The 12,894-nt window shown below is 42.6% G+C and overlaps 1 protein-coding gene across 1 annotated transcript in view; it reads right to left on the reverse strand.

Annotated features, from left to right (window-relative positions):
* Positions 1 to 12,894, reverse strand: part of COL4A5 (collagen type IV alpha 5 chain) — an 85,968-nt gene that overhangs the window by 57,679 nt on the left and 15,395 nt on the right. The window contains exon 2 of the mRNA XM_084534097.1: positions 3,609 to 3,668. Within this exon, the coding sequence (XP_084390223.1) occupies positions 3,609 to 3,668 (60 nt within the window). The remainder of the gene's footprint in view (positions 1 to 3,608; positions 3,669 to 12,894) is intronic.

Below are 12,894 nucleotides of genomic sequence, written 5' to 3' on the forward strand. Positions count from 1 at the left end.
GACCAGTAAAGTTTTCTTATTTGTTACGGTTTAATTTGTATTACTTGCCCCAGAGTGTTAGAATTTGGATATCCTGAAGGAAATGCTAGGATACTGAGAAAGAAGGCTCCTCCTGAGTCTCAAAGGGGACACGTGGGGCTGTGCTGAGCTGAACAAAGCAGCACTTCTTAGTTGACTTGATGCAAATGGACAGCAACTTGTATGCAGAAGCTGTTTGCAGGCCCATAATGAAACAGTGCAACAGAAGGGCAGGGCTCAGCCGAGAGCATTAACAAGGCTTCTCCTGTCCTCCAGCACAGTCCCAGGTTCCGTACGCCTGACTTCCAGTAGTTCTACTAGTACATTGTCACACTTCCAAGGGGAGAACCAACGGGGTGAATATTTATACAGCTCCTTGCCTAATGCTGTTCATTGCCAATCAGATGAGGAACTATAGGGTCTGACTCCTGCTTCAGAGGTCACTGGAGAGGGAAGCAGGAACACCAGATGCTGAGGGTCAAACACAAAGCAAAGTCTGGAGCTTGTTGTTGCAGCAGCAGTTTGCACCCAACTGGAACAGAAATAATATTTGCAAGAAAGATGGGTTGGAGATGGTATCAGGCCTGGAAACCTGCATCACATGTGTAAGAAACTTGGACACTGATTGATCAGCTTCATTATCTGAAGACAGCCTTAGATGTCTTGCAGCTGTACAAGATTTCAGAAAAAGTTTAATGTTAAAAAATAACAGAAAAAGTTGTGGACATTAATGACAGACACCTCTTGTGGTTCCTCAGATATGGATTGTGGAATCTGTCCATGCATCAGATTCTGGTGGCTTCACAATTACAGGGCAACTAACGTAATGAGGTGCGTGCACGCATGATCAAACCAGTTCCACATGCAACACACCACACTTAGGAAATATGGGCTTGGCTTTTCATTGTTTGTTGACATGATGCACCACTAGGATGGTCTGCAAGCTTCTGAAAGGTTATTTAATAAAAAATGTCTGGCATGCCTCAGTATTATGCTGTGTTTAACTTGACTTAGGTGGAGAAGGAATCACAGTTCCCAGATTTCATAGCAAACATAGCAAGTCTTCCATTCTAAGGCTGAAAATCTGTGTCAGATGTGTCCACCAGTTTAAGGAGGTGCTTACGCCTCCCTCCACATTCTCTAAAAGGGCTCATAGACATACAAAAAAAGAAATTCTTACCATAGGTGAAGTTCTGTTTTGTTTGTCCTTTTTTTTTTAAAAAAAAAAAAAATTAAAATATTTCACTTTGCTCAAGCTGCGACCATCTAAGCTTTTTCCAAGATGCAGAACCATTATATAAGTATCTGGTCTGTTGCTGTGCTTACTTTACTGAAGGCTTTTTTCCCCCTTCACCCTTTTTACAAAGGGTTATCAAGCCTCTCACTCTTCTACTCAAGACTAACTATAATCTGCTCTACAAAAGGTACAAAAGGCCAAATTTTGCAGGGAAGTGTGAGAGTTTCTCCTGCGCAGCTCTCCTTGATGATTGGCTTGGACAGTCTAGAGGAGCAGAAACAAAGCCCACAATGCGTAATGACACTTCAGTGCTTGATTGAGAACAGATATCATATACTCCACTTGCTGACTATATTTGGATGAAAAGCTCACTGTGACTCCAAACAGTTCCAAGATTTTTTTCTCCATAAAGTGACTATCACCACGCTGTTAACTGACACTGAAAGACTGGAATGTGTCAAGTGGGCCATGATCCCAGTGCATGTGTAAGTGGCATACAGAATACTGAATCACTGAGAGAAAACAATTAATTGGTTCTATTTAGAACGCCGGATGTACTTTTAGATGTTTCTTATCCATGCCAGCCAGTAGTTGTGTTCACTGGATTCACAAACTAGCTGTGACTGGTGCAGAAAAAGGCTAACTGTGCATTACAGATGGGTTCTCCAAAGTTGCACCTGCTGTGGTTGTACAAGGAATGTAACCCTGATGCTTGAACGCCTTCAAACTAAACCTGAAACAGTTCTGTGACTAGTGTTAGGATACATCTGGTTTAGCCACCTGCATTTGAAGATCCTGTAGGAATGCAAGGACCAGGTTCAGGTTTTGGCTAAGCAAATCTAAGTTAGAAAGCTTTGAGGGGATATTGTCTTTCGCTAGGTATGTAAATTGGGAATATACTTGATGAACCAAAAGCAAGTAAATGCTAAGGAATGACCTCATCTGTTTGGATCCACCTGGATGGTACATTTGGCACCATGAATTACTCTGAATTTTGGACATCTGCCTTGTTTAACCTCAGCCAATAGTAAAATTCTGTATCAACACCACGTTGTGCTAATGCAGTGACTGAATATTTTGCATCTTTTTGGTTCACTTGATGTTATGCTTATTCATATAACCTCAGAACCACCTTTGACATGTTTCAGAAATGAATCTAGAGCATTGAGGCCCTCTTAGAACCTTGTTGAGAGGGGCCAAGTACTTTGATAAGACAGGCTTATCATACTCTTAGAAGTTCACATCTAAAAGGCCTCCATTGCATCTCAGGCAAACTTTACATGGCTATAAAAGTGTTTCAGGCACTTTCTCTCCCTCATTGTGATCATACATGTATTACATCCCTACCCTGCGACAACAGCAGTTACATGCTGACTATTTAACCAGAATTTACTCAGAAGCAGGCTCCCACAGTTGCCCAATTTGAGCAAGTCCTGAGCTGCACAGCTACATTGCGCACTGTACCTGAAAGAAATGCTGAGTAACCACAGTTTCCTCAGAGGACAGATTTCTAAAACTATAAGAAGTATTAGCAATAGAAGCATGAAGAACTTAATTAAAAGTATAGGGCTCAGACAGCAAGAGTGGAAATCCAAGCTGCATGAAAAACAGGAAAGCTTTGGGATTTCAGTATGCATCTTTTGGCCTTAGGCTGCTGGCCACGCAGTCCAGACTGCCTATTTTACTGGATCAACCACAAAGGTTTCGTTACTCTATGTGATCTGAGAATACAGTTTTGGCCACTAACCAACTCGTCACTTGGCAGCTATGGATGTTCAGAAAGCTGCATTTGAATGGCCACCTCCAACTTTCAGCTGAGCAACTAGACAGCAACAGCTATCGCCTTAGCATACAGCTGTGTAAGCTGTGGGTTAGAAATGGTGCAAGTTCAGAGCACAACAGTGATTGTCAACTACTTAGATCAGGCAATGCAAGGGAAGTGGAAAAAACCCACACTAGTTTAAAATTCCCACTGAAACATTACTAGTGGGCATTACTGTGCAATCCACCACTTGGCTTGCCCAGAGGAACTGGTTATAGTAGCCAGTCCCTAGAAGTTATTTCTACATTACTAAATTAATCTCTTTTCTGCTTTATACTCCCACATTCCTGCAGAATTGTGTCTCATTCCCCATTTTTTGATAGAACAGTGATATGAAGCTCTGTACACCATCAGATAGACCACTTGGTTTGACTCAGTACCTGAAGCTGTTATAAAAGCTGTATACTTTGGTGCGTGCCTACAACACTGACAAAGAAAACAAGTATAATTTATTCATAAACTTCAGATATCTGCAGATGGCATATGGCTCAGTGGTCTGTGCAGTAGTCTAACACAAAAAGATACACTTACCTTTTCACCTTTAACTCCACTGCAATCACATTTGGATACCGATGTACATCCATGGCACGCCTTTAAAGACATAAGAAAAGACTAAATGTCAATCACTGTAAGACCAAAAAGCAAGTCTACTGCAAAAGATATCCTAAAACATAAGCCTACAATGTTTGTCATCTAGACCTTATACATGTGTTCAAAAATAGTCTGTTGGAATTTTGACCACCTCTGTTAATAGACATGCTTCAACTCATTACAGTTTTATTGGCAATTTTACAGATTTTTAAATCTATGCTTAAGCACATTTTATTCTAGGGCTAGGTACAACCCAACACCTATAGCCTGAGCACCGAGTGTCCGTTTATGGCTCCCACCAGTAGATGTCAGGTTTTGAACAAGAGTTTAACCAAGCTTAAAGCTTATGAGTTTATTTATAGTAGTTATTGGCAAGATGCTTACTACCCAATTTGTTCTTTCTCCCACAGTTCAGTTATTGAGAAGTTTTTTTTTTTAAAAAAAAAAAAAAACACAACTAGATTTTATCTAGTTGCATTCACTCTCCACCAAGAATGACAAGCCAGCTAATATGTTCCCTCACATGTGGGCACAGGCTGATACTAAGGGGGTCAGAGGAAGGAGATACAGAAACTCAATTCACAAAGATGATGCAAATCAGGTAACTCTATTTGCTCAGTTTAAACTCTCCCCCACTCAACCTATGATACTCATTACAATTCCTTGCTGATTTCAGAAATGAACTGTTTAAAGAATAGATATTTCTGGAATAAATGAAACTTTGTAAAATACCTATACATAATACACAGACAATTGTCAAGCCTCTTTCAGTGAAAAAGATAAGCAATGTTAGATGATGCACTACCCAACATACTTTAGGATTTAACTTGTTCTGAGGACATGTGCAGCATTATTCTAACCAAGATGACGGCACAAACACTGGAAGTTTGAAAAGCTGAGGGTGGGGGGTCCCCCCACCCCAAGTAACCCCTGCAAAGAACAGTACGTACAGAGAAAGTTTCAGGCAGGCAGGAGAGCAGCCGGTTTGTCAGTTCTCAAGTATACCCACACTAACTCGAGCCTTCATTATCCCAGAGACATGACCCATCACCTACCTGGCATTAGCAATGTCCTGGCTCGTAGCCTAAACACATTACCAAGCATCAGAAGGAAAGCACCCAAGTAGCTTAATTCACCTGGAGCTACACGAACCCTGGATAAACCAGCTGGGGGCAAAAGGCAGAGCTTTGAGTTTTAAGTGGGCAGTAGTGCTACCCAGCACAACTAGGACATATCTCCACACCTTTCATTTAGCTTTTGTAATCAGTTTCTTGATTTGACATACATGAAAACTCAAAATTCTCAGTTATCAGGGAGTTACTGAGCTATTTCCTAAAGTGAAGTTGAACCTTCCTAGACAGTTTAGGTTTTCAATGATCAGACCAAAGTCCTGAGTAACCTGGCCTGACCTCAGAGCTGACCCTGCTTGAAGCAGGGTGTTTGGCCAGATGCCCTTCTGAAGTCCCCCTGCAGCCCAACTTACCCCATGAATTCCATATCCAATCCTTTTCACTTTCAGAAGCGTATTTAAAAAAGGCAAGATCCTTTTGAATCAGTTTTAGGATTAATCTCGTTAATAAAGCTTCATTTAAAAGGGATTAACCTTATTTCCATGTAATATTCCCGTGCCTCACAGTACAAGAGTAACCCAAAGAGCAAGTTACCTGTCTCGCTGTGCCATGCAGCAGTGAGTTTCCCTGCGCAAGGACAGCACACCAAGATCTACTTGAAAGTCTTTGCTGCCTCCAAGAGGCGGGGGGAACATCAGCACTTATTAAAAACAACTAAAAGCTGTGCAGTGGTAAAAGAATCTAAACCAACACAACCAAAATCCCATATAGCCCAAGGAAGACCTTTGTGGTGAAGCGTGCCCTCCAAATCTCACCGAGTTCGCTAAGGTACAATCCGTACCCATCCCCTCTTATCCTATACAGGGTGAGAGCAGCCTGGCTCCATCTTTATTATAACCTATGAAATGAAAAAGCCAAAATACTCCACTTCTCCCCTTAAGCTTTATTCTGATCTGGCAGGAGGAAGTCTCCCCAGTACCTCCCCATACACCCTGGGTTCCACCCTCCCAAATCTGGGCATCCCCAACTGAAGCAAAGCCCCAAGCTTTAAGTCAGCTTGTTTATGATCAGGGACTTGTGCTGATTTTCATTCTTTACAGAGCCGACAAAGCATTTTTCTTGTGTATGTTGGTAATAAGTAATGGTGGATATGATGCCAAAAGATTAAAGTGCACCCTTCCCAAAATTGTGCCCTTAAAAACAGCTTTTTACTAGGACGGGTCTTCCTATATAGGATACTTTAAAGAGTGCTTTTTTCCCTTATCTCATTTTTAGTTTAAAGAAAAAGTGCTCTGTGTTAATCACCATAGCTCCTACCATAAGACTTTCTTCCTTTTCTTAAAATAGACATCCCTGTGACTGTCTTCCAAAGTCATTTGTATATTCAGGCTGGATTCAGACACTGGACAGCCACTTAACTTAGACAATTCGCCCACCCCAAAGAGTCAAGTGTACTCACTGAGCACTTTTTGACAGATTGTTTTGCATACTGGGTTCAGATGTTTTCCCCACAGGAAGGGAGCGCGGTCTTTCCCAAACAGAAGTAAGGGGAGCTGAAAACAGCCTGTAATCAGAAAGTTCTCTCCAAATACTCGCTGCAGTCAAACAATGGGAGTTTTTGGCTTAAATCCTGGGACAATCCATTCGCCCACGAGCTTATCAAGCAACATTCCCTCAGCAGAGTCACTTATCTTGCTGTACAGAAGCAGTAGCTGGACAGATTGTGGTTTTTATTCTGCAGTAACTTCTATCCCCACCACATTAACGTTTCTGAACTAAGCAGTTTGAAGAGAAAGCCCTAGGAATTCATACACTATCAAGATCAGTTCATGCCACTTATGGGTCATACAGCAATCTAACAAAAAACAAGTTCAACATCTCGGCACAGTCAAAAACCAAGAAGCTTAATGACCTATTCTAAATAAAAGCTTGCTTCTTGTTTAGACTTTTCAGTAATCTCAAGGTCTTTTTTTTTTTTTTACTTAGGAAAGCAGGCACAAGAATTGTGCTACAGGAGAACACAAACTGTGTAACAAGCCAGCACAAGTCTGAAAGCCACTCTGCAGCCACAGGCAAGAGACCTGATATCACAGATTTCATTCTGTATCTCACGTTAATGCAAAAATGAATCAAATCCAGGCTCCGTGCTATGCACAGTAGCGACTACATTTCAAGCACAGAAAGCCTACATTAAAATCAAGATGTAGATGGCCGCTGCCAGTAGTTTGCCCTCAGTAACAGCTTCATTATCGGAACGAGTGACTGTTAGCTAGCTTGCTGGGTTTTCAAACATAACAAATTGACTTCAAGCCTCAGGGGAGCTCCTGGAACTCCAAGCTGCACTTGGTACATTTGTTACAGGTTCAGGAAACTGAACAAGGCCCCTGTGGCTTCGGTAGTAGCTCAAATCCTAGCTCTGGTCAGTAGGATGCAGCGTAGACCTTATGCAACAGCAAAGCTAAGATATTGGATGGAATAATGAATTGTGGCTTGATCGTAAAGATTTGATCGTATAAGCTCCATGACCATTAAAATCTTTTAGTTTTCAACTACAGGAGGATGGACAACGAATGGATACAGCTTGGCAGACAGACCGCAACTTCTTAGATCTGCTTCTTGCCTACTGTGTGCCCGCTGACAACCCCTCCCGTACCTGTGAGGATGAACTCACTGACTATCACTGCCATTTCCTTTGCTGTGACTTTTGCATAGCAGGACACAATCAAGGGCTCTAATTAATCTATTCAAGTTGAGCTAATCCTTTCATTGGATTTTCCTGACAGCTTCTCCCCCATTGAACTAGTGTGTAGACAGCAAGCTCTTTTCATTAGGGCATAAAAGGAGGGATGGTATTGGTTTTCTAGTCAAAGGATAATTCTTCCAGAACAAGCTCAGTCTTTTGTGTCTTACGTGGACTGAAAAAAATTGCTTTATGCCACCAACAGAACTGTTTTTTTATTTTTTGGTTTTCCAGTTTGAAGAGGTACACATTTGAAATCAAAGTCACTTCTTACTCTTGGCCACACGTTTGTAACAGTTTGCTCACTGGAATGAATAAACCTAAGTTACCAAGATTTGTTTTGGCTGGAAAACTGCCTTGAGCATTAGGCACGTTCCCCTCTTCTCATCAAGCCCAGAGATGTCAGTTACAAGGCAATTTCAGCCTCCCCACCTCCCAGCTGCCATTCACAACCATATAAACAAATAAAACACACACAAGACAGCTGCTGCTATTCCTGGAGAGATCTGCAGCTTGGGACTTCCTAAACCTGTGAAGGGAAAGGCGAATTGTTTTTATGGACTGCTAAGAACAAGTTAATAAAAGTTATAGAGGGCTGCTCGATGGCTTCAGATAGATTACCCTGATTTTACATGAGGCAGAATCGAAGTAACAACACAGTTAGTCAACACATTAGTACCAACTACTGAGGCAGAGAGATGGGAGGTGTAACTGTGCTTTGGGAGTGATTCACCATTACAGCCACACAGCTGCAGGGCAGTAAGGTACTTGGCAGCAGGGGGAGGAAGGGGGTGTAGGGGGAAAAAAATAACCCAAAAAAAACACAAGCAGAAGAACGCATCAGTATCTAAATTACACATTAGCACTTGGCCATTGTTATTTAACAAGAATTTAATGCTCTTTCTACTGTAGAAGTCAGATATAGGGAGAGATGCTAGTTGTTTGACAGAACTTGAAATTTACACATTAGAAGTTGATAATGAACAGAAGGTGTAAGTTCTTACAGAAGCAGTTAGTGGATGGAGGTGGTGTCTTTGTAAACAATTACAGGTGTTCTGAAATAATCAAAACTGCTTACAAATGATTTCTCAATCCATAGCTCAAGCAGCTAGAGAAGAGAAAGAAACAAAGCCCAGGCTCAGCATTTATAAGCTGAGTAATTCCTCAGCTCCTTTCCATCCCCCTTACGTATTCTTTTATCACGAATGAGTTTCCTGTGCGATAAGCCCTTCCATTTCTCAGAGAGCACAGCCACGTTACTTTACCTCCCTAGCACCACGGTTTATACCAACAGCCTGCGTGGGTTCTGGACAGCTCAGTTCTGGTGGTGGCAAGAGGTCAAGGAGGAATCAAACTGATAGTGGGTATCCACTGGTGTGAAACGCTGCTGTGGCCTGCAATGCACTAAGATTTCCTTCCTGATTTCAAGGAGCACTGAGCTTCAGCACGAGGCATCTGTGGGGATTAACGTGCACAAACCAGCTTCACAAACAGATGTTGTCCTGAAGGGAACCGTGCAGTTACTTGACACCACTATGTCGTAAGCCACCTTGACAGGTGAGAAGAGTGCCCTCCAGCAGGGAAAAGATGCACACAAGTCACTGAAATCAAGTTCTGCCTAGGAGAAATTGGCCAAAATTCTCCATTTCAAAAAGTCTGACACATACTTAGATCATAGGAGCTTAACTGAGCTGTGGAACAATGCTCCAGTATGTGAAGAAGCAGAGAGCAAGCAGCAAAAGCTAAACAGTCGATAGACACTCAAGCCAGACTACGCAGCAGTTGCAGTTCATCTCCTGTAATTGCATGTTCGCACAGTTGTTTTTTTCTAATGACCTCTCGAGAATGTACTTGCACGCTTATGCTTAAGTCTGTAGTTTGGTTTTACCAAGACTCTCATTTACTGGAATGGCCAAAGGAAGAACCAGTCACAAAACCATTCAAAAGCAATTCAGCTCCAAGGGCTCCCTTCCATGCAGGGCACACACCTGTGGACTGTCTCCCATAACTGCTCTCGAACATGAAAATCACAGCTCTTTCCACACCTGCAACAAAGCACAGGACTAACAGAAGCACTTGGGCCAGGCTGGTGTGGTTGAGCCATTCTGCTACCTGCAGCAGGCTGAACTGCACAGCTGCTCAGGGAATGAAGTAGTGTTCTTGAAAGGTGTAGTCTCAGCCTCAAGATGGACACATTGCTGACCAAATACTTCAGGCTTGATGCTTCCCCTTCCTTCCAAGCGCTGTAAAAAGCACTTGTTATTCATACACAGTCCCGCTTTTATTATTAACAGCCTCAGATTTAGGTCTCTCCCTTCAATATTTGCCAGCACCACATGACTAGCCATTAGTTTGCAGTGAGACTGCAAACTGATCAGGCAGTAAGAATTAAAAACAGTACTACTTGCTTTAGAGAGGAAGGCAAAGAAAAAGAGCTGACTGAAACACTGCCTTGTGCTCTGATAGTCGTGTCAAGCCACTAAGCCCAGAGCCGGAAGAACGAAAGGTACATCAAACCCCTCGAGTGCTCCCTCAGCATGCATTGTGCCCACAACATTTTTTGTAGCTGAAGAGAAACAGGAGCTGGGAGAAACAGTGGAAGTATTAATTTGGCTAAAATCTATGGTTTTGAGATCTTCTAGTCACAATTGACTACATCTGTCTCTAGATCACATATATAGGGAAAATACACTCATTTCCTGGCACTGCTACAACACCAGGCTAGCTCGGGCACACACAGCTGGCATGGCCAAGGCTCAGTTTGACAGCATCCTGCAGCTCATGGCACTACTGCAGTAACTGCTTATCCCCAAAGTCAGTCCCAGCTGCTCATCACCTGCCCTTGGCCACAATTTAAAGTTGGTAAAAGCTATTTTCACTTGTGGAAGCCCTGTTCCTAGAAGGAAGCTTCTATGCAATGGGACAAATCCTGCATCTCCTGCAGTTCTTCCAGCTGCTCCAGTGCCTAAACACCGTTATTACCCTCTGCACCGAGGCATGGCAGCTTCCCCAGACAGGAACATCAGAATGTTTTAACACTGGAAAAAAAAAAAAGGAGCATAAATATTTGTACTTTATCAATACCAAGACTAACTGATTAAAAATGGTGAAGACAACCTGTAGAAAAGCACGTTACAAACATCTTTGCCCTATGAGAAAGGCTCCCATACTTACCCTGCTGTATCCATGCAAAAATTCCAAATTCAATTATTTATACCTCTATTTACATGGGCAAAGAAACTCAGCCTTGACATTCCACACAAAGATTAAGCTTAATTTTGGTGGTGGTCCTGGAGAACATATACTCACATCTATTAGCTTGCCAAGATCTGTGTAACAAAACACCTGCACAGTTATCTAGCTAAGGATTTACTGCTCAGCCAGGTCAAAGATTTCACCATTTATCTTCAGCAAGTTGAGCTTTCCTTTCACTTGCCTGGACATGAATATAACTAAGAAACAAAAGGGTTTGTGGGGATTTGACAAGTAGAATTAAAGCTTCTTTTGTGAGTTCTAATTATGATTTCCACATACACGCTCTTTAGGTTTAACAAGAGTACAAGTCTGCAGATCTCACAGATCTGAGTACTTAACCATCAAGTCAGCCATGGCAGCACAAGACCTCACAGTTCCAGAACTCAGCTGGCCACTCTTTTTTTTTCACTGAAGTATCGTCTTTATAAGCAACAACATTTCTAAAGCAAAACTGATTTCAAAGTGTATCATTACATACTTTTAGTAATCGTTTTCCTCATTTTGCCTACCTAAAGATAGTAAGAGAATACGCATCCTGATCTAAAATGCAAGTCAAAGCACATGTTTACAGAAGTTCTTGACCAGCTTTTTACTTAAATTAAGGGAACTTCTGAAGCATAACTGAACCCATTACACCTTGAGGCACCATCTTTCTTTGAAGTCTGCACAATACAGTATCTGTTCAAACTTGCAGACCAGGTTCTTAGCTGTAGTAGCCATAGCTCTGGCCATTGAGACTGAAAACATGACAGAGGCAGGTTAAACAGATTGAGATGTCGAACTGATTACAACCCTCTTTTCTCCTCTTAAGAGGCAATATTAGGTTTACTATTTAGACACCTGAACACTTCTATTGTCTTTGCTGCTTTTAAAGCAGCAGTGACATGTAAGGATTGCCACCGCAAAAAGCCACCACCAACTTACAGACTCAGCCTTTTTACTGAATTCAAGCCCAAAGCTTGTATAACTTCCATCACACCCCAAATTGTAATTATTTGCCCATGAAGACTTTTTCCATGTAAAGGAGACTTCCCTGCAAGCACCCCAGGGAATGCTCTCGCCTCCCTTTCCTGGAAGCTCCTAAGGACAGCTCAGAGAAGAGATCTAGAGAAGCACTCACCTGCAGATTTGGGCTGGTCAAGTGACCTGCCGCACAGCAGCAGTTGCTGCTGCACAAGAGACTCGATCAGCAAACACGCTGAGTAGGAGCAGGCTGTCCCAGTGCCTGAACTGCTGAGCATGGCTAGAATCAGACAAACAGGGGAACGATTCCTCTCCAGCAAGCTGCAGAAGGATGCAAGTCAGCAGGGGAAAGCTTACACAGAAACAATCCTTACCCTTCCAGAAGTTAGGGCTTTCCATCTCCCTTTTTTAAATAAAAAAATGTGAAAGCAATGGGCAAATGTGCACAGAGGTTATCCCGCAGGAGCAGGGGGCACTGCAGTCTGTAAACCGGTGTTTGGTTCCTGAACCCAGACCAGGACAGAAAGTGAGCGGGGCATGCGGTCAGCTCCCAGACCTTGCTCCCTTTCTCCACACTTAGCTCTAAGAGGAGGAAAGCCGAGAACTCCCCAGGTGCAAACACTTCAAGCAGAGTTTGAACAGCCAGCCCTCACAACTCACAGTAGCTCATTCTCATTTTCTAAAAGAAAATAAAAGAAAATGATAGTTACCACCCTGCTTTAATGAGTGCTGCCAGACTTGCACTCAACTGTAGGCAAAGAAAAGCATCCGGACAGTTCTCACCGCTTCTCAGAACTCGTATTTCTGGGGCCTGTAAGACTTACAGAGCAGGCGGGCTTCAGTGCAGTGTGTTCACCGGGTGGGACACACAGAAAGTAAAATAATCACATCAAGCTTCACTGCCCATCTCACAAACATTTCAAATGTGAGACTGAAGACACCTGAAAAGCCAAGTACTTGTACTTCTATCCTCATGAACTCAACTCTCCAAACACCCCAACCCTGCTGTAAGAATTTGTCAAAGTGTCCTTAAGTGGCTGCTCAGGCTAAGTACCGCCTTTATGCTGCCACCCGGAGATGCTGCTGCTGTGTTTCGATTTGACAAGTACACAGCTGGTAAAAAGAGTGCAAGCAGAGAGAAATTAAGACAGAACACAAACTAGCAGATGGTCTTTTCCACCCACTTTGCCTTCAAGTA

The sequence above is a fragment of the Aythya ferina genome, assembly GCF_964211825.1.
Source record: "Aythya ferina genome assembly, chromosome: 13".
NCBI classification, from domain to species: domain Eukaryota; kingdom Metazoa; phylum Chordata; class Aves; order Anseriformes; family Anatidae; genus Aythya; species Aythya ferina.